Below are 21,128 nucleotides of genomic sequence, written 5' to 3' on the forward strand. Positions count from 1 at the left end.
TCCCTGATGGAGGAGAGAATGTATTGGTGGGGTCCCTCGGGAAGAAGAAGGGGAAGTAATGCCATCTAACTACAGTGAGCCAGGTGTCACCTGCTGGCTAGAGCTGTCCTCTGGCATGTTCAGTTGGCCTGAACGAGAGGCCCATGCTTTTTGGATTCCAGCGGGACCTCTGAAGACTCCGGCGTATGGAAAGGGGGTGTGGTAGTTTTGTCTTGAGATTTGAGAATAAGGGTCGCTCCAGCCAGAGGGAAGGACAAAGGGGTTGGGGTATATGCCAGGACCCTGCATGGTAGACAGCTGGGCTGAGCTGGTCGCAGCCTTTGCAGCCTGCTGAAGTCTGCTGAGGAGCTCTGAGACCTGGATTTCAAGGTAAACAGAAACGCATGGCCCTCAGGTGTGTCATGGGCACTTGGACCCGATGAGGATGGGTGTTCAGGAGGCACTGGGTGAAGCCGGCTTGGAGAGAACGCCGTTTCCCAGCACTGAGACTGAGCTCCTTTCTAAGGCTCTTGAGAAGCTTTGAGCAGCCACAAAACACATGCACTGAAAGCCACACAGATGTTTTAGTGAGAATTTTATTTAGAGCAGATGGTCTGTAGATAACAGATTTCGCTGTGCTGTCTGAAGTTTCACAGAACTTTCTTCAGAGTATTCAAGATGGTAAGACTGTTCCAAGCTGCAGATAGCATAGAACAGGTAACCTGGACAAAACTCAGCACCACCTGCAATAGAGAAGACATTCAAACCACTGGCTTCCGGCCTTCCTGTCAGGAGTGTCTGCTTGTGGTCACCAGTGGTCCCCCAGAGTCACTGGTGGTCCCCCTGTTCTTGCTCATGTCTGAGGTCACTGGTGGTCCTTGTTCTTGCTCATGTCTGCTCGCGGTTACGAGCCTGCGTTTGGGGTGAAGTTTTTCTCTCTAGGAGACCTTAGTAGTAGCATCAGTAGGGATGCTAGATCGTGCCGAGTATTGCTCCATCCTCAGGTGTTTTACAGATGAAGCAGCTGGCGTTTGGAAAGATTGCTCAAGACGTTCTCTCCCAAGGGAGCTGAGATTCGATCCCAGTCTCCCTAGCCCCAGAGTGTGCTCTTTGTCAGCTATGTTCCCTACCCGAGTTCTGACCCTGAGGTGCTCCTAAAGGAGGCAGTCAGTCCTGTGGACTGTGTGTAGTGGTGTAGATCCCTTACAACAGCTGGGCCTACGTGAACCACGTATTGCATGCTTTTTTAAAGGCTTTGTCTGGTCAAATTGAATTCAAATTCAACCGATGAAATTGTGCACAGCTGTGGGCCAAAGACAGTCTATTTCAGGATTTCTTAATCTGAGGATGATGGCCGCAGTCGGTACGTGCCTGACACAGGCACTCTTGAGTTTTTGAAAACATTCAGACATAAATATTTATCCTAATTTTACTTAATGTCATAGTTATCTTGAAAGTTAAAAGTGTGGTAGATAAAGAAAGAATTTGAAAACTCCAGCATTTTTTCAAGACATCTTGGGGTTAAAATGATTAGTTTTAATATGTCCAGAACTTCTGTGATGCATATTCTAAGACATTTCTGGAGTTTTTCTAAATACGTTTATGTTTTATTGCGGGTGGGACCAGGACCTTACACACGCCAGGCAAGAACTCTTCCCACTGAGCCACACCCCAGCCCGCTTAAAACACAATTCGAATACATCCTTTGAGAGACACACCCTTCGCAGTTTCGTTGCTCTTCTGAACTCTTGCCCTTTTCATGGCATTCATTTACTCACACAGACGTTGTCTGTGGTGATAAACCCTTACAATAAACCACGTACGAGGTCATGGCCGCCTTCTGGGGATTTACTCACCATGTGTGACTTCGGCTGTAACCGGGAATTATTTCTGTAGAAATAGCCAGCACAGTGATAGTTAATACGCGAGACATCGTCAGGGTTCCTCCTCTGCCTCCACCCGCCTCTCCCGTTTCGTGGTTATTTTGTTGATGTGTTAATAGTGGTGTTAATTGGGGGATTGGCATAGAAAATCCTGTGCTTTGATTATCAGTACATGCTGAAAAACTGTGATCTTCCTATAACATATAGCAGCTTTTTTCTCCCGCATGGGGAGTGGTGGCCTGATGGACGGAGGTCCTCACAGTGGTAAAGAAAATACTAGTAATATCCCAGGGCAGCAAAACTTATTGCATGGAAGGCTAGTGGGTGAAAAGCCAATTTCCCCCCTCAAAATTGCCTTGAGGACAGGACAGAGCTACCTTTGGTCATTTTACTTTTCTCATTCAGTTACTCCGAGTTGCCCATTAGACAGAAATCCAAGGTAAAGTACAATTATTTGAAAGTTTGTGGCTTAATGTTGTGTTGATTTCTATAACCTTAAATTTGTGAACCCCCCTTGTGTATCTGTCAGGATACTTACTGATGGAGACGCAGGAACTGAATTCATAATGCCCGTGGGTTGTAACTGACTCTGATTCTGTCTTAGCTTTTGTAGCTCAGAAGAAAGTCTCTCTTACCTGACATTGGATGTCACTTAGTATAATCAGAAATAGAATCTTACCCCAAGGAAGCCCTGAAAATAAGGAAAGAAAAGAATTAAATACCAGCATCAGTTCCCTAGTGAGTTTGTGGTTTATAAAAACCGATTTACCTGCAGTTGGTTCAAAATCGAAGTGATTAGCTGCAAAGGAGCAAAGGAGAGAACCGTCAGTGGGTTTGCCCTTTGGTTTCTGTTTGCCGTCGTCCACGCGCTAGGTAAAGTGTTTTGTACATAAATGCTTCCTTGAAAATGATATTGTATTTAAGATTTCCAAATTAAGATATTTAAATTTATTCAATTTACATAGATACTTCTCTCCACCTTCTAACTACCTACTGTATTTCAAAGTTAGAAGGTCGAAGAAGCTCTGGTCCACTCTAAGCAAGTGACGGCTTTGTTGTGGATATGAGCGTCTGCTGAATGATCTCCTTTGGCACAGCTATGGATGTGTGTTTTGTCTTGAGGGTTTGCTTGCACAGCTGTTTCGCTGGAAATGGGCTGCTTAAAACTCAGCAGCTTGTTCAAGAAACTGACTTGTGGAAGTGGTGAACCCCTCTTTAAGGCTCCTGCCCCAGAACATCAGAAACTGACTTGGTGGAAGTGGTGAACCCCTCTTTAAGCTGCCTGCGCCAGAGCCTGTAGGAATAGTGAAGCCAACTGAGTGCACACTGGCCAGCTTCAGTGGTTCTTATGCATGAACAGCACTCTGGGTAGTGAGTGTTGGAAGAGGGCAAGAAAGGGGGAGAAGGGAGAGCGAGAGAGGAGAAGTGTGTGTGGTTCTGAGTAGACACTGTCACTGGCTAGGTAAGGCAGTTCTGTAAGATTGGTTAGATGTTTTAAGAAGGCCTCTGGTAACTTGAACGAATCAGATTCTCTGAGGAGAGGATACCCCCAGAAGTCTGGCAGGGTCCGTATTTTCCGTGCTGGAGGACAGCTAATCCACAAAACTGGTCCAGCTCTGCAAGTGAGATCAAGACCCGCTTCCCATCCCTGGCTGCTCTGTGCTTCTGTGGCCAAGCTTGCCTGGGAAGGAGCCCTGCTGAGTTCATAATCACTGGTAATCACTCTGAAGGCTACCTGAAGCACACTTAGCAAGTTTGCTTGGCGTTTATAGATTTGCTCTCTGGGAATGGGCTGTGATGTTTTAACAGGGTGCGCTGTGGGAAGAATACCAGTTGCCTGAACTGAAATTGGCTTTAGGCTTCCCGGTATGTTTAAGTGATCTTCGGGATGACTTGAACTAGTTTCTATTTTATCTCTCACACAAACTATTCTGGCCCAGCTTTCTGACCCTTAAAAGAATACTACATGTCTGTTTCTAAGACACTATTAACTATGAAAATGTTTTATTAACAGCTTCTAAAAGAGTAACATGCATTTTCTTCATTGTGAATGTGCTCCTATTTCAGAAATGTGTGTCTTTTAGATAGAGAAATGGAACTTTGTAGGTTTTTCTTTTGTGATTCTATTCAAAGCATTCCTCCGACATGCACTGATCTATGGTACTTACTAACCAATAAACAGTTCGCTTATCAGTTCAGTCATGTGCAGTTGATTAAAAAACATCTTTTGGACCTGACATGGTGGTACACACCTTTAATACCAGCACCGCGGAGGCAGAGGCAGAGGCAGAGGCAGAGGCAGAGGCAGAGGCAAAGGCAGGTGGATTGCTGTGAATTTGAGGCCAGCCTGGTCTACATGGTGAGTTCCAGGCCATGTAGAGAGACACTGCTTCAAAAACAAACAGCCCTCTTCGGGGGTTTAGATGTGGGAATGTTCCACGTGGTATGTGTTTGTGGCAACTCATTAGTAATGGAATCTAATCTCCTAAAACGCTTTATTCTGTCCCTCTCTCCTGCATTCTCGCTCATCAAAAGTGTCAACCATAGAAGGCGTGGTCTTGTCACTTTATAGTGCAGTGAATTGAACCGAAGGAAAGAGTTCTTCCATGTGCCTGGTTGCATTTGGGTTAAACAGGCATCCTTACCTTGTGTCGGATGAACTGAGTGAGCCCAGTGCCTTTCAGAACGAATGGCTCATTTTGTTTGGTATTAGGGGCTACTTCTTAGATTCCCTATAGATCAACAGAGCAAAATATACTTACCGTTATAAGTTGACTAGGTGTCAGAACCTTGAATAGAAGAAACAAAATAATCCAAGAATTATAATTTAGCATTTCAACTTTGAGTTACAACTTCAAGTTAGCCTGGTAAGTGGAAGCATATTTTTAAAGCCCCGAGCATTTCTAAAATTCTATCATTAAATCCTTACCTCTGAGAGTTTACAAACTCTCCTGTACCCTTTTCCAAACCATCTCTGGGAATGGGCACTCTACAGTTTGCTTTGTGGGCTCAGCATGGTAGGGAGGGCAGGATCTCTCATGCATGTGCATTGCATTATACTTAGGAGAAGCTCCATGAAAAAACAGCCAATGGCTATTCCTCACGAATTCAATAGTGTTTAAAGATTGAGTTACAGCGAATGGCTATTCCTCACAAGTTCAATAGTGTTTAAAGACTGAGTTACACAGCGAATGGCTTTTCCTCACAAGTTCAATAGTGTTTAAAGACTGAGTTACACAGCGAATGGCTTTTCCTCACAAGTTCAATAGTGTTTAATGATTGAATTGCCATGGTGTAATAAACACAGTTTTTTTTTTTTTTTTTTTTTTTTTTTTGGTTTGTAGCTGAATCTATCATCTTACAAATAACCGTCACACTTCAGGAGAACCTTGTTAAAAATACAAGGTAAACCAACACACCCTTTGTACTCATCTACCTTACCCTTAACTAGAGCGCTAGGACATGCTACCTTTCAGTAAGGTCGCATCCCTGTAAGTGTAAGTGCAGCAGCCTCCAGGTGAGAAGAGCGTCCGAACCCTCCCTGCCCCATCCCCTCCAGAGGCTCAGACAGCCAGTGCATCTGCCTCCTCAGGCTGTTCTCCAGTTAGTGCTGCTGGCCCCCTGTTCCCTCCGTGTGGTCACAGCTTGGCTTAGGCACTTCAGCCTTCAGGGATATGTGGGATTGTACATCCCATTCTTTAAACCAAACAAAACAAGTTTTAATTAGTCAAGTAGATATCTTCTTAAAGGAAGTTTTAAATATATTTACCTGATTTGGATCAAAAGGGAAGGGAATCGGAATTGGAATCTACAAAAAGAAGAAAAAAGGTGAACTGTGAGTGAACCAAGCCAGGCCCGTTTTCCTCTGCTGTTTTCTGTTCTGAGAGTCTTAGGTCTCTGGGCCCAGGGTGCCAATAAATAAGGTTACTGTCCTTCGGGAACTCTGGATTTGATATACTATTTTTTTAGGAGCTATAATTTTTTGATTAATTAAACACGGTGTCTAAGGCTCTGTTGAAGGTTCTTGCAACCCCACCAATTTCTCTACCAGAGGCCACTCTGCTCGTTTTTGAACCCAGGCGCCCTCTGCTGGCGGGGGGAGCTTCCGATTTACAGAATAAGGATTTCCTTTTGTTGCTCAGGATCTGTCTTTGGGGAGTGTTTGACTGACAGCCCACCAGTGTTGCCTTTGTGTCTGGGAGCATGTATCAAAAGGACCCATCATGCACTTAGTATTTCTCCAGCCCTCACTGAGACGATTATAAAGTCCCAACTATTCAGAGACACTGAGGGTGTCAGCAAGAAGGTCAAAGTAATGTTTTGCTTTGACTTTTGAGAAAAAGTTATAGAAACCCAAGGAAACTTTTCAAGAAAAGCGAGCAACAACACGATCTTCTTAAAGGAAGTTTTAAATATATTTACCTGATTCGGATTAAGAGGGAAGGGAAACGGAACTGGATTCTATAAAAAGAAAAAAAAAGGTGAACTGTGAGTGAACCAAGCCAGGTCCATTTTCCTCTGCTGTTTTCTGTTCTTTATTCACGCAGCACCGTTTTAGCCTTCTGGTGTGTGCTGAGAGTCTTGGGCCTCTGGGCCCAGGGTGCCAGTAAATAAGGCTACTGTCCTTCGGGAACTCTGTATTTGATATACTCTTTTTATTTTAGGAGCTATAATTATTTTGATTAATTAAACATGGTGTCTAAGGTTCTGTTATAGAAACCCGAGGAAACTTTTCTTTTTAAGAAAAGCGAGCAACAACGTGATTTAGGAACAACCAAGAATGCTGTCACAGAGGCTGCTGTTCACAAAGCCCCCTTCGTGGTCAGCGCCATCAGCACGAGTGCCCCTGGACTAGGCCTGGTGGGCCGTGGGACTCCTGCTACAAGCCGTGCTGGGGGAAGACCGTGAACAGCCAACAGTTTTTCTTTTAACGTGTCCTATGTCTGGGTCTGGAACGCTTGACAGCCACCACCCCAAATGATACTCTTGAGACTTCCCACACCCTGCTTACCAGAGGAGGAGCCTGGGGGAAGGGAAACTGAGGAAAGAAGGGCGGGATTTGCGGTGGGAGAAAGTTGAATCTCTGTGAAAGGAAGTGCAGTGTGAATGGCTCTGTCCACAAACCACAGCTTTTAAACGATGAGCATCCGTTTGGAAGGTCAAGCTTACCTGTTCACTGGAGCTTCCTCCAGATTGGTCAAGCTTGGAAACAAGAAAAGCAACAAGGTAAAATGGCTGACGACCATATCTTATCCATGAAGACATTTTATTTTATATGAGAGCAGCAAAAAAGCCTGCGAGCATCATGCCTGTCACCTCTGAAATACATTACATATTTAACAGGGAAATGCTGAATTAATCTTGTCCAGTCATTTAGAATGCCAAGCGCTTTTCAGCTTTAAAGTTACATCCAAAACATGTTTTTATTTCCTTTCCTGGGTCATCCACTGCATGTCCCGCAATGGTTTAGTTAGCGTCATTGCTGCTCTAGATTGGTTTTTCAGGATGGAGACGTTCAAAGGAAGGGAGTTTGAGTGTCAAATCTTGTAACCTCCCCACAACCTTTGAATGGTCTCCCATTCCTTTGAAAGCCCCCTTGTTGACAAATGTACACAGAGCTGGCTTCACGCCTCACGGGTGCTGGGCACGGTCTGTGACAGATGTGGGGAGCATGGTTGTAGTCCGTGCACAAGGAAAGGTCAAGCGGCTGGCGGTGTGGTATCACCGTGTTCTGTGTGTTCTAAGATGCTGTCAGAAAACATGTCATTATTTCATGGGTCACCTGCAGAGCAATGGACGTGATGCATCGTCACTCTGTGACCGAAACACATGCTCATTTCCAGAGACGCTAGTGGGCTGGGGATGTACCTAGATGGAAGAGCATTTGCCTTGGTGTGGAACACCCTGGGTTTGGGCCTTAGCACTACCAAGAACACACTACATCAACAATTCTTGTTAATGTTGCAAGAATCGACTGTGACCTAATGTAACAAGCAGGCTGGTTATCCAGGCGTGCTGCACACAGGCATAGGTTGTTACTAAAAATCTTGTTTTCCAAAATGGGACAGTAAAGACATCCATGGATAATATTTTCATGAGCTGCCGCACTCCTGCACTGTGTATTTCAGACGTAAGTTTTTAATACTAGCTTCTAAGCAGTTAGGTTCTAACCAGTGTGGGTAGTCTTAAATCTTTCTCTCTGTAAAACCAAGTCTTTCAGGCTGCAGTCTTGGTGCCGGGCATCTTTGAGAGGCGCTTTTTAAGTGAACCCTGATGAATGCAGGGCAGTGCTATAAACGAGGCTCAATCCAACTACTAAATTTCCACCTGGGTCCCTGTAGAGTACTTGGTTTATATTGCCGAGTTTACCAAGCGCTTTCTGTTACAAGTGGGGCTGTACGTGTTTCGGAACCACTTTTAATCATTTATACACTCTGGGGTTGTTCAAACTCAGCTGACAGGGAAAGCGTGAGTTAGTTCCTTGCCCAAGGTCACCATCTAGCTAAGGTCTTCAGAAGCAGACCCTTACACCCAGGAAGGTTCCTGATCTCGTTGCACTCACAGACTCCTCTTTCCTCTTCTGTGAAGATGTGGGATGCTTCCTAGCCCAGAAATAGGAAGCCTCAGTGCTGATTGAAGGAGCAGCTGAGGAAGTACTCACAGGGATGGGCTGAGCAGTGGCTGCGCTCAGCAGGGAGGCCAGGAGGAAAACCTTCATTCTGAAGGGAGAGCCTGAAGTGAGGGACGTCCTGTTTCCATGGCGAACAGACAGTTTAGGTGGACACGCTGTCAGTAGTCAGGCTAAATCTTGCCTCCAGATTCACATTCTTTTTTAAAGCTTGAAAAACCTTTAAAAGCTTCAAGTACCTTTATACCAGTCATTCTCTAGCTTGTTATATTACCTGTCAGAGCCCCGCCCCCCTTCCTTACACCTCAGCCTTTCTGCCGCTGAAGTGACTCAAGATTGCCATCTCTGTGCATAGATCTTTTGTTTTTAATGCTACAATGAGGAAGTGATCGGTTAAATGGAGAGAATGCTTTTACAGAATAGAGCTCCTGCCTGCAGAAGACTGAGCAGCCCACAGGCCCTGGATGCTGTCATTGATAATTACAGTTCTTTAGAAGGGAAGCTCTATGAGGAAAATCTGCAAGGCATAGTGGGTTGATTAGAATAAGCACAATGTGAATAATTCAGTAAAGCAACTCAGCACGATCTGCTCTGCCCTGCGGGCGAACCTTCACGCTAGTGAGGTCACGCTTGCGTTTTAAACTACGTCATTGTCCTATGGTCTCCGGCAGCATATTTTTATGAAGACATGTCCCCAACATTTGGGGCAGATTCCATCTGTCAGCTACTGCAATATGCTGAAACTCAGCGCTGGCTGAGTTTCTATCACTTTGCCTGAACACGGATTTCTTTTCATCCTTTCTGTTTCATATTTTTCCTTTGTGAATTTTCTAGATTCACACTCTAAAAATTCTTTCTTATTTTGATAAGTGGACATAGTAAAAATCATTGAACTTCCCAACCCAAGACTGTCCCACTTACTTTGAGCAGTATAAATTATATTGCTTTAATTACCTGTACTTCCAATGGTCCTCAGAGCGGCAGATCCGGGAAGCGGTGTGGCCTGACATCCCTCCACCTGGCTGGTATTTAAGCTGTGGTGCTAATGCCTGCATGATCACGGGCAATATGACTCACACACTCAAGACTAAACTGAGCATTTGGCTTCAGACCTGGACTCCGGTTTCTAGATGATCACAATTATCGAGATCGGCTTAACGACTGATTCTGAGAAGACAACTTCATGGCCTTGGTGGAACCAGAGCGATTCTCTGTGGCAACCAACTCGTCATTAGGAACTGACCACTAAGAACGTGAAAGTACTTCTGTGATCTGTCTCCTGGGATCCTTAGACCCAGGGTAAGATTTGAACATCTCCATTCTTAGTATTTTTATTTAGAAATGAAAATTATTCTCAATAATTTTTAGTAAATGTTTAGATGGCATCCTTAATATTAAAATCAGTTTTCCTTATTTTAAAGTATTTTTTACAAAGTTGCCTGAGAGTAAAATAAAATGCAGGTCTAATTGACACCCGCTGGTATAATTATAAAATGTGGTTTCCAAAATTTAGCTTCTAAAATTTGATTTCTAATTAGGACATTTCGGTATATATAAACATATTCTGAAGTTTAGAATAATTTCTAAAATTAACTTCCTATTTGATGAAAATAAACAATTAGATTTTGGTTGGTCAAATTGCACTTAATTATGTAGAATGGACATGGTTTAATGTGGTTTTAGTTAAGGAGCAAGAGACTTATTGACCTCATAAAAATAAAAACAAGTAAAGATAATTGTATTGATAGCTTCTATTTCAGTAGAAAACTACATAACCTTCTGTTTCTTTCAAATATTATAAAGTGAACACAATGGCTGCCAGAAACTTTTGGTGCCTCCCTTCAGACGCTGGAAAACAGTGTGGTGTCGTTTATACTTTTGTGCCCCAGTTTTTAGTGTTGCAGAAAAGCCCAAAAATTTTTCTAAGACACAGTCAGGCCGTAGGAGTGCTGCTGTCTGATGGCCCCCACTGCTCATCGTCTGCCTCCTTCTCTGCCACGCACAAGTGCTACTGCACAGAAGTGGGAAGTGGCTGGCTACAGCCATGTAGAGTCACCCACGCACTCAGCTAAAAAGCAGTTGAATTCAACACCCCCCACTGGAACTTACATAAGGACAAAGGATACTCATGATTAGTTTGTAGCAATTTGTTTGCTAGGGAAAACATCTCAGCCTTGTCTTTAAATGTGCTTTTTATTTCGAGCAGGAAGCAAGCATTGTTTAACAGAAGCCCTGGGTTGGTCTTCTTTAATTGTTTAAATAAATAACTGGAAATCAACTTGTGCAGACATTTGAGGGCTTACAGATTCTTTATTAGACGTTAAGATACTGAACATGAAGCATGTTAACCACAAAAGAGCAAATTCCCGCGTCCTTAACATGCATAAGGTGTATGGACAATACAAACACATTTTCATGTTTTACAGTTGCCAATTATAAAAGTAGACATTACTGTGAGTTAAACTGTTCCCAGGCCGTGCAGTCCTCTGTAGACACTGACCCTACTTAATGTTAGAGTTCTATTTCCTAAGGTAAGGTTAAAGCCCGGCACATTGTAATGCATGCAAGACGTGCATATCACCATCAAGCAGTTACTATCATTGTATTCTCTTACATGCAAACAAACATTTTGCTAAATATGAATCTATAGTGTCATGGCTGCATGGATTCAGAGGTGGTTAAAGCAGAAGAAGAGGCTGATGGGAAGTCACGGGTCGTTCAAATCTTCATTCAAAACAGGAGGTTTTCATCTATGTCTTCTGTAAAAATAAACAAGTAAATGAATGGATAAGTAAATGAATAAATAGATGCACTCTTAGAAAGTCGCCTGGGAAGAGAAAGGCTGGCGAGAGTTGTGGATGTGCGAAACCATCCGCAGACGGCAGGGTAGTGGTTCTCACATAGTTTGAACGTTTTTTTTTTTTTTTATCTTGTTTATTATTTTATTTTTTTAAAAAGAGAACAAACTATCTTTTTTTCATTATACATACCAATCCAAGTTCCTACTCCCTCCACTCCTTCCATCCCCTCCACCCCCCTCTCACCCCACCCTCATCCAATTCTCAGAGAGGGTAAGACACATTGCTTTGGGGAAGGTCCAAGGTCCTCCCTACTATATCTAGCCTGAGCAAGGTATCCATCCAAAGAGAATACGTTCCCAGAAAGCCAGTACATGCAGTAGGGATAAATCCTGGTATGATTGTAGCTAATCTTAAATGACGAAAGAAAACCCTGGCTATCTTCTGCTTTGGTGCCTTGACAGTATCAGGAGATGTAAAATTGCCTAAGCAAATAGTTTGAATGTTTGAAGCTGTCTCTAAGCTTCTGGAGTCAGAGTCCCTGGGGCGGACAGCTATCACGTGGATGCCTAGGCAATGCTTCTGGAATTCTTTGTACGGCTGAGAACCACCAAGGGCAGGCAATGGGAGGAGCAGGCCAAGGAGCGCTGTGTAGGAGGGACACTAAGGTGCTGTAGAAAGGGTAGGTGTCTCGGCGGCGTAAGCAGCACAGATCAGGTTTGGATGGCAGATGACACAGCCTCCTCTGCTGGCCACAAGACTGCTCTGGATCAGGTAACCTTCCCAGGACTGCCTGGACACCCCTATCTCTACATCAATGGACCCGTGACTGTCTTCTGCCTTTGGTCTTCCTTGCAGTCTGCATAGTCGCCTCCCTTAGTAGCACATCCTTTGACGTGGACTTTCCTTCACTCCTTCCTTGTGGGGGGACTGCTCATTCTCCTTTCTGAACCCCTTCTCCAGTACGTGTTATCTACATGTGTGATGGCTTGGTGTTCAATCATAGACCTTTGCCCCATAACTTAATACAATTTTGTTGGCATAATAATTCTCTTCCTTAGCCTTGATTAGTTCCCATATGCCCAGATCTCTCTTTTTCTCTTGGTGGGCATAAGCTCGGGTCCATGCATATTTGAGGTAAGAATTCTGCTACTGAATTATACCCAGAACTCTCTTCCACACTCTTTTGCAATTATGACTCACATGACTCATATCTTGGGCTTGGAATCATATTTGTTTTGTCAGTGTTAACAATTCAGTGTGTCCAAGTGGAAGTTGTCATCGCCCCAAATCTGCTCCTGTCGTATACGGGGACACTGCAGGCTTTCTCAGGATTCCCTCAGCTGTCTGCTCCCTCGCTCTGGGCCTGTTTACTTCCTTTTGCTGTTACCAGGCATTGCCCACTTATGCCCCAAACCTGCCCCATGAGAGTATGCTTCTATTTTAAGGTGTCTTGACTGCATTACTTACTTCCCCACAACCACTTCTGAGTCAGGTTCTTATCTGCTCTTGGATTTACCACAGCATCCTCAGACGTTCTTAACTCCCTCTGCCGCGTGACCACAGGACTCTCTGTTGATCATACACCAACACCCCTGGAGTAAAGTCTTTAAAGGGCTCAGGAGACCCAGTATGGGCTGACTTACCCCACTAGTTTCACTTGGAAAGGTTTTTTTTTTTTCTAAGAGTGATGTGAATAGATACAATAGATGGTGTATTGGTTGGGCTTTTGTCAGCCTGACACGGTGAAGCCAGCTGAGAAGGAACCTCAGCTGAGAAAATGCTCAGATTAGCCTGTAGACAAGCCTGTGGGGACCCGGCCCACTGTGAGTGGTGGATCCCTACCCCTGGCCAGGTAATCCTGGGTTCTATAAGAAAGCAGGCTGAGAAAATCATGGGAGCAAGCCAGTAAGCTGCACTCCCCCCATGGCCTCTGCATCAGCTCCTGCCTCCAGGCTCCTGCCCCAGGCCCCTGCCCCGAGTCCCCTCATTGATGACCATGGCCGGAGAGTTGTAAGATGAAATAGACCTTTTTTCCCCCAAGTTGCTTTTGGTTGTGGTGTTGATCATATTAACTGAAACCCTGACCGAGGCACATGGTGTCAGCATCACGAGGACCCTTCCACCACTTTTCTGAGCTTCTTTATTACCGCCAAGGAGGAGACTGACTGAGGGCAAGCGGCGCACCCGCAGCTGGTAACAGGGCTCTGTGCCCTTTAAGCAGAGCTGGTTTAGATCGCAAGCAGTTGAAATTCTGGGAAATGCTGGTCAAGTCTGTCTCGTCCTGTGCTCTTACTAGTGTTCACAGGGAAGAAAGTGCATTTATAAAGACATGGCATTCTTTCTTTGCCTTGCCCCGTGGTTTCCCAAAGTGATAACTTGTTTGCTTATTCTAAGGGAACATTTAATGACTGCCTTATTGGCTTAGTGTGTGATAATTCTTTCCCAGCTTCAAAACAGTGTAACGCCAGCCAGACCACAGTGACAAACAGGGCCATTAGTAGCTTTGGAGTCACTGGGCTCTGACCTTTCTTACTCCTCCCAGCGCAGAGCCTGGGCAGGCAGACTCCAGGAGAACCACCAGACATTTGTAAAGGAAGCAGAGAAGAAAAACTTTTTTCCCTTAAGTAAATGAATGTCTTTAATTCAAATTTGCCTTTTTTTTTATATCAGGTCTTTAAAGTCCCAAGTCCCGTAAGAAAACAAAGGAAAATGGTCTGGCCCAGCTGAGCTCCTCACGTTGTTAACAGTGGGCTTCAGCTGCACTTGGGGATGCTCTGTCTTTTCAGCAGGAAGTTGAAAAGGCAGGTTTAACCATTTGGGGGACATATTTGAACTTGTATAAATACTCTGCTTGGAGAATAGATATTAGAAAGGAAATTGATTGTTTTTATACCAGTCTGGGTCTAATAGCTTGTTCATTTTTTGTCAGTACTAATAGAGTACAGTTTCCAAAATGGTTTCCCATGATCTCCCTTGGCCCGTGTTCCCCACATGAGAGCAGTGTTGTCCTGTGAGACCACCAGAACATGTCAGAAGGATGTGGACTTCAGCCTCGGGTTACTAAGGGTAGGTGGCACCATCTGGTGGGATTTTTACAAATAGTCAGGTGACTAGAAGCAGGTCCTGCAGTAACCTCTGCACCAGCTACCAGGTTGGTCACATGACCCTAAGCCAGAACCACCCGGGAAAGTGATTCCCAGACTCCCACCCCTGGCAAACTGAGATGTTAGACTGCTAATTCAGGGGTGATTTGCTATGTTGTGTAGCAGCTCACGCAGGAGAGGAGCTGCTCAGAGAAACGGGCTCATCGCCGGCTTTATTCACAGAGGCCGGTTGAGAGCACCAGGGTCGGTCTTCTGCAGAGCGTGAAAGGACTCAGTCCCAACACTCTCGGATCTTGCTAATTCCAGCCCATAGTACATGGGCATGAAGAGGAATTTTAAGGTGGAAGTCACACATACAACCTCTGGGGGGAAGTCTGACCTTGGACTGTCTGTCTTTTCTTGTTGCTTGGCTGTATGCTCATCTGTATGTATTTTTAGACATATCCATAAAGCATCTGATGTATGTGTGTGTGTGTGTACATGCATATGTGTGCATGGAGGTCAGAAGACAACCTTAGTATTGTTAGTTAGGCTTTGTTTACATTGTTATTATTGTTGTTTTGAGACAATGTTTTTCTATATAGTCCTGGCTGTCCGGGTACTCACTGTGTAGAACAGGCTGGCCTAGAATGCAAAGAGATATAGCTGTCTGTGCCTCCTGAGTTTCGCGATTAAAGGCCTGTGTGTGCGAACACACACACACACACACACTGCTACAGTAGGATCTTGCTATTAAGCCACAAGACTCGGCATTTATCTGAGGAAGTAGACATTGTTCTTGACAATGAATTTACCTTCTTTAATCCCAAAGCAGTGGCCCCATTCCTTCAAGGTGATGTGCTTGTCCTTGTTGGGGTCACACTCCTCAAAGAAGCGTGTTATGCAGTGCTCCATGGGCACCAAGGAAGCTCGCAGAGGAGCAAGTTCAGAATGCGTCAGAATTCTGTAAGAGGACAATGAGAACCCATTAACTGCCTGACTTGCTCGGGAGTCTTGAACACCAAGGGCATTTCCTTCTACAAGGTCACTGTGTATGCCAAGTGACTAAGTCATACATAGTGGAAAGCTGCGGGCAAGAACAAGTTGTGGTGCCCGAGATGCGCCTCTTTGCTGGGAATTGTGGATCATCCAACCCCAGTCTATATGAGCACCTGGAAGTCGGGCTTGTGTGAGCTGGCTCTCACTCACCGGCAAGCTTGGAATTGTCCCAGAGGTGGTACTTGACCCAAGTTGAGCCAATGAGATTACCTTGTGGATTTAGTTCCAGAATGAGAATAGAAGGCATCTCTGTGGGCAACCCCGAGACTTAATAAGGAAACTCAGTATGGTAATTCAGAAGCTGTGCTGGTTCTGTCTGCCATTATTTTCTAAGTGATTTTTAATTAGATTCCTAACCACAGTGGTTTGCATTTAGTGTTTGAAAATGAAGCTGGAAACATTCCTCATGGTGTCTGGAGTGTCCTGGGGTGGGAGGCGAAGGATTCTACCTGTCTGTAGGATGCTGGTCCAGCTCATTAAACTGCCAGTGCACAGGATACACATACATGTGGTAGTTTTTCTTAAAGTCCCTCAAGAGAAGCTCGATGGGATGGTCTCCAGCCAGGAGCCTCTTTTCATCCAGGTAAATTTTCTTGACCTAAGATTAAGAAGGCAGAAGGTTGTCAGAGTACCAGGAAAGTGTCTCAGAATTGTCACTTGTTACATCTTACTTGAAGGGTAACTAAACCTGTCAAGGATGTGAAGCCTGACCCAGATGAAATGGATTCTTATTAACACAGCAGCTTCCTCTCTGTTCCCTTCCCTTCCTCTCCTTTCCTTTCTTTTCCTTTCCTTTCCCTTCTTCTCCCTCTTTCCCTCCCTCCCTCTTTCCCTCCCTTCCATCCTTCCTTTCTTTTTTTGTTTTAAAATGACTCCGTAAAATAAACTGTCAGGAGCCATTTTCCCAAAGATGATAGCAGGGACCATTGTCCTAAGGATGTTTGCAGAAACCCCACTACCTTGAGAGCTGTTTGCTGATGGAACCTGCCTCACGTCCCAACTATCTTGATAGCAGGGACCATTGTCCTAAGGATGTTTGCAGAGAGCCCCCACATCCCAACTACCTTGAGAGCTGTTTGTTAAGCGGAGCCACAAAAAGAATGTTTCCGCTTACCAGGTGTGCTGACTAGTAACCTTTGCTGCCCTGGCAAAGCCCCCCACCCCAACCCAGGTTCCTCATCCAGAAGCTATATAAGCCGCTGCCATTACGCTAATAAACGGAGGCTTTGACAAGAGAATTTTGCTTGGCTTCGTTCCTCTCTCTCGCCCATGTTCTTTCAGGTAGCGCCCCTTCAGACCCTGGAATAACTGGACCTGCTGCACGGGTACAATAAACGTTCAGTTTATTGCCAGACAGTTCACACACATGAACTTACTTTTGTATAGTAATCTGTCTCCTTGCCTTTTAGGTGGAAGTTTGATGTGTCCATCATGGTATCTCTAGAATGTGGGTCAATTTCGGCACCTGGGATACATTCACTAACTACCCGATAAAAGAATCTTCTCTTGAAACTTCTGGAGTTAATGTTCTGCAATTTTAAACCTTAACATGTTGCTGTTATTATGAGCAATTAATTTCCCTTATAGCAGAATCTGTGCCTGGTCTATGAGGGTGAAAATATTATATTTAAACACTTTGAGCCTGCTTTATCACAGATAGAATGTCTCCCAAAGGCCCATGAGTTAAGAGGCTTGATCCCCAGCCTATGACACTCATGGGAAGTGGTGGGAACATTCAGAAGTAGGGCCTAGTTGGAAGTTTCCTGGTCGTACAGGAGCATGCCCTCAAAGGAGATGTGGAGAGCCCAGCACCTCTTCTTTTTTGCTTTGTTCCTTGGCCCACTATGAAGTGAGTACTCCCTGATACAATTTACTACCTCAACCCAGGCCCAAAGCAGCACAGTCAACATCGGTCACAGACTAGAACTTCTAAAACTTGTGAACCAAGAGAACTTTCTTCTTTAAGTTGTCTTGTCTGAGGTATTTGTTACAAGCATGGAAAGCGGATCCCATAAATGCTGCATTAATTAACTTTGCTTGATTATAGCTCTCTGAAGATGCAACCTAAGGAACACTCTCCAGGCTGCTGCCCATGAGTAAAAGGTGGGCAGTTTGGCTGTATTATGGAAGTGGTGGCACGGATGGCGACCACTGCAGAATGTTGATGCATGCAGGCTAACCAGATGAGAAGGGTGGGGGCAGACTCTGCTGCTGTGCAAGCCAGTGTGATCTCACCACACCTCCCCTCTCGGGTCCGGCAGACAGACGCAGAGCTAGCAGAGAGTGGGACTCACTTTGCTTCTCTGCTTTTCATTTAGATAACCGTCATGTTTGGGATTCGATTCGTAGAGCTGCATCAGGATATTTTTGAGCCAGTCTCTCATCCGCAGGGGAAACTGAGCCACTTCAAAGTCCGTACAAGCAGGAATAGCTGGGAGGGAGCAGAGAACATGATATGACCATACTTCAAAGGACAAGTCTTAGGAAGCTCAACATCTCCTTCCTCCTTATGGTGGGCTTTACCCCCGGAAGCATGGTAGAATCTCCTAGTACGTCTTCACAACATACCGATAAAATGGCAAAAGTTCTTGGATATTTTTTGGGCTTCTTCTGCCTCGCTCTCGCAAGTGCCAAGATGATGCACTCACACTACTATGACTAGCAGAGGACAATTCTACGGAAAGAAAGTCTTCATGATCTTGCAGTGGGTTCTAGGCGTCGAGATGTCTTAAGAGATGCCAGAATAATTCTGACACGCAGTAAAGAGCTGAGAACTAGTGCTAAATCCAGGGACCAGGAATTTGGAATTGGAGGGCAAGTGGGTTGCTGATTAGCTGTAGAGGAAAAGGCTGAGCGGAGCTCCCTCTGCAGCAGCAAACCACAAGACAAATCTGCACTTGGAGAACCCCATGCTAGTCTCCAGGTGGTCCCATATCAGACACCGACTGCCAAAAGGGCTCAGCTCATCACTGTCTCCCTGGGCCTCAACACTGGCTACCGCTTCAGCACAAAGCTTCTGAGTGTGGGGACAAACCAAGAGAACACAGTGACATAGCAGCTTTCACGGGCTTCTGCCCAGAATGCACATGGGTGACTTTTGTCCACATCAGTGGACAGAGCAAGTCAAACAATAATACTACACACACACACACACACACACACACACACACACACACACACACACATATGTATAGTGTGAGTGGGGTCTGTACAAGTGTGGAACTACTTATCTGCAAGGGGAGCCCAACACAACTGAAAAAATTCTGGGGCAGGAAGATGGCATTACACCTTCTGGAAGAATCTACTGCAATACAATTCTTGGCAAAGACTTAAGTGAAATTGGGAGGAAGGTAAGTGTAATTCATAAAACCCCTGTCTTTCATGTCTATATTACAATGGTGCCTCTGAACTCAGTGGGGAGACCTGTAATTGTTTAGGTTTCTTAAAAAACAAAAAGCAAAGTAAAACTATGGTTCCAGCACAGCCCTATGGAGTCAGAGTCTCCTGTGGATAAGGTCTGGGCATTCCTGAGCTGGCTTTGTTTCAGTCTGACTTCATAACTATATAAACCTTTTTGTTTGTATAATATATAAAATTCAAAGAGGCACAAAAATCACCCTAAGCCCACCCAGAAATGATGCTCTGAGCAGTGGTCAGTGTCTTACATTTGCAGGCTCCAAAGTAGTCCAGCTGTAGTTGGTGCCCCTTCTTGGTCCCTTCCAGCTGGCACTTGGTAGCAAACAGATGGCAGGAGCTGGCATAGGTCTGGTTGTCGGTGCCACAAACCTAGGTGAGGGAAACACGGAGAAGTGAGGAGCGCAGTACTCGCCGGAGAACACATCCCCAGAACTCACGGAATGTCTCTCTGGTAGCTGTGTTGTGCCAGTAATGTGTTCAGACAGAGTCTACTAAAATACCAATTTTTGACCTGGCGGTGGTGGCGCATGCCTTTAATCCCAGCACTCGGGAGGCAGAGGCAGGCGGATCTCTGTGAGTTCGAGGCCAGCCTGGTCTACAGAGTGAGTTCCAGGACAGGCACCAAAGCTACACAGAGAAACCCTGTCTTGATAAAACAAAAATCCCGACCCAACCCAAAACAAAACAAAAAACCAATGTTCTGATTTGGCACCAAGGTAAACCCATGATGATAATTTAACTTCGTATAGATAGATCTCCATGGACTGTAATTTTGACTGTCCCCAGGACAGAATGAATTTGAAAGTTTGCCTGCTCACTATCTTTTAAATTTTAAATATTTTATGTGCTATGGGTGTAGTGTTCATACTACAGTCTGTGCTTCTGTGTGTGCACCCGTGTGGGAGGCTTGGGCTATGTCAGGGGTCTTTGCTGATCTCTACCCATCTTATTGCTGAGCTAGTATGTCTCAGTTGAACCCAGAGATCATCTGTACCACTAGTCTTGCTAGTCAGCTTGCTCCAGCAATCCCCACCTCGGCCTTCTGAGAATCCTGGAGTTACAAGGACACTGCCACTTCCACCCACCTAGCATTTATGTGGGTGCTGGATCTGAACTCCCATCCTTAGGCCTGCACAGAAACCTGCTGGGCTATCTCTTCTTTTTCACGACATAATCAAAATACTTTGATTTCTCTGGTATCTGTTCCCACTCAATATTACTTCACATATTAGATAAACTGTGCACCCACTTAAAAATAGATTAAATTACAAACTATTTCTATCTTGAGGAATTTGTCCAGAATACTTACTTGGTCGAGGATTTTTGCAGGGGGGCAGGTCTCTGGGTCTTGGCAAACACAGTGGGGTTTCCCCTGCTGATCTGCTTCGCAAGTGTGTCCCCTTTTACACTGGAAGTTCACGCAGGAATCTAACAGGAAAGAGTGGAAAGGAAGTGTAAACACAGAGAAGTTGTATATTAAACACAAAGTCATCCAGATGCATAGCTTCTCTTTCACTCATTAGAGAGAAAACCCAGATCCTGAGAACGCGAAGCCAGGAGGAAGACACGGGAAAGCACATGAACAGATGTTAATGTGTGGACGGACTCTGCCCTCAGACGTGTGCACGGGCTTCGGATGTCTCCTTGCGGCAGGCTGTATCAGAGCTGCAAGAGGACAATGGCTCTCCTTGGCCCTGCCTAAGACAGTCAGAATCTGAAGTGCATGAAAAACAATGTGCAAAGAGGCCAGAAGTTAAGCCAGGAGAATTTAACTTTGTTGAAATTAAAGATGTTTGTCGCTGGAGCAGGATAGATTTAAGAGCAAGCGACAGAATCAGTCTTTCTCAGAACTGAAAGTGATGTTGGGGCTGCGGGAGGATAAAGATAGCTTTGTGTAAAAGCGCAACAGAACTTTTAGTTTGTAAGCCCATTAACCCACAGTTTATCAAACACATTCAAGAAATACCAACACTTAATAGAATATTTCCTTGGGGGAAATTGAGGACATGGATTTCTGGATCAGATTGGAAAAGGATGCTAACCCAAATGACAGGCTCCATCCCTCCCTGGACCTGTTGCAGCTTGCAAAGGATCCACTCACCAGCACTGTGCCCCCTCGAGTTGCCCTCATCTGAAGTTTCAACATTTGGCGAGCTCTCTGCTTTCTTGGCCTTTCAAAACAAAACAGAATTTTTGTGTAATCAAGAGATCAGTGATTTGCCTATGTCTTACTATGCATACAGTCACTGAGCTGTGCATACAGTCACTGAGCTGTGCA

The 21,128-nt window shown here is 44.9% G+C and overlaps 2 protein-coding genes across 4 annotated transcripts in view; both read right to left on the reverse strand.

Moving 5' to 3' along the window:
* Window positions 1–584: 584 nt before the first annotated feature.
* Scpppq1 (secretory calcium-binding phosphoprotein proline-glutamine rich 1) lies at window positions 585–9,689 on the reverse strand. 3 transcript variants are annotated; one of them, XR_007594238.1, is made up of 10 exons: window positions 9,445–9,689; window positions 8,524–8,611; window positions 7,032–7,064; window positions 6,874–6,945; window positions 6,285–6,323; window positions 5,632–5,670; window positions 4,625–4,651; window positions 2,632–2,661; window positions 1,836–2,553; window positions 585–722 (listed from the first exon to the last, which is right to left on the reverse strand). XR_007594238.1 is itself a non-coding variant. In XM_050155787.1 (9 exons), exons 1-9 carry the CDS (start codon window positions 9,543–9,545, stop codon window positions 2,524–2,526), a joined length of 459 nt encoding a protein of 152 aa, XP_050011744.1. In that variant the 5' UTR covers window positions 9,546–9,689; the 3' UTR covers window positions 733–2,523. The 3 variants fall into 3 exon arrangements, 1 of the variants encoding a protein (XP_050011744.1); XR_007594239.1 differs by lacking the exon at window positions 6,874–6,945; XM_050155787.1 differs by lacking the exon at window positions 585–722 and having other exon boundaries at window positions 733–2,553.
* Window positions 9,690–10,780: 1,091 nt separating this feature from the next.
* The window catches only part of Sparcl1 (SPARC like 1), a 30,352-nt gene continuing 20,004 nt past the window's right edge, over window positions 10,781–21,128 (reverse strand). The window contains exons 5-11 of the mRNA XM_050155769.1: window positions 20,952–21,021; window positions 20,160–20,278; window positions 19,099–19,219; window positions 17,728–17,864; window positions 15,883–16,031; window positions 15,190–15,338; window positions 10,781–11,249 (exon numbers count right to left, since the gene is read on the reverse strand). Coding sequence (XP_050011726.1) covers window positions 11,221–11,249; window positions 15,190–15,338; window positions 15,883–16,031; window positions 17,728–17,864; window positions 19,099–19,219; window positions 20,160–20,278; window positions 20,952–21,021 — 774 coding nt within the window. The 3' untranslated portion in view covers window positions 10,781–11,220. The remainder of the gene's footprint in view (window positions 11,250–15,189; window positions 15,339–15,882; window positions 16,032–17,727; window positions 17,865–19,098; window positions 19,220–20,159; window positions 20,279–20,951; window positions 21,022–21,128) is intronic.

This window comes from Alexandromys fortis, unplaced genomic scaffold (assembly GCF_014885135.2).
Source record: "Alexandromys fortis isolate MF-2015 unplaced genomic scaffold, M_Fortis_MF-2015_v1.1 scaffold_87, whole genome shotgun sequence".
NCBI classification, from domain to species: domain Eukaryota; kingdom Metazoa; phylum Chordata; class Mammalia; order Rodentia; family Cricetidae; genus Alexandromys; species Alexandromys fortis.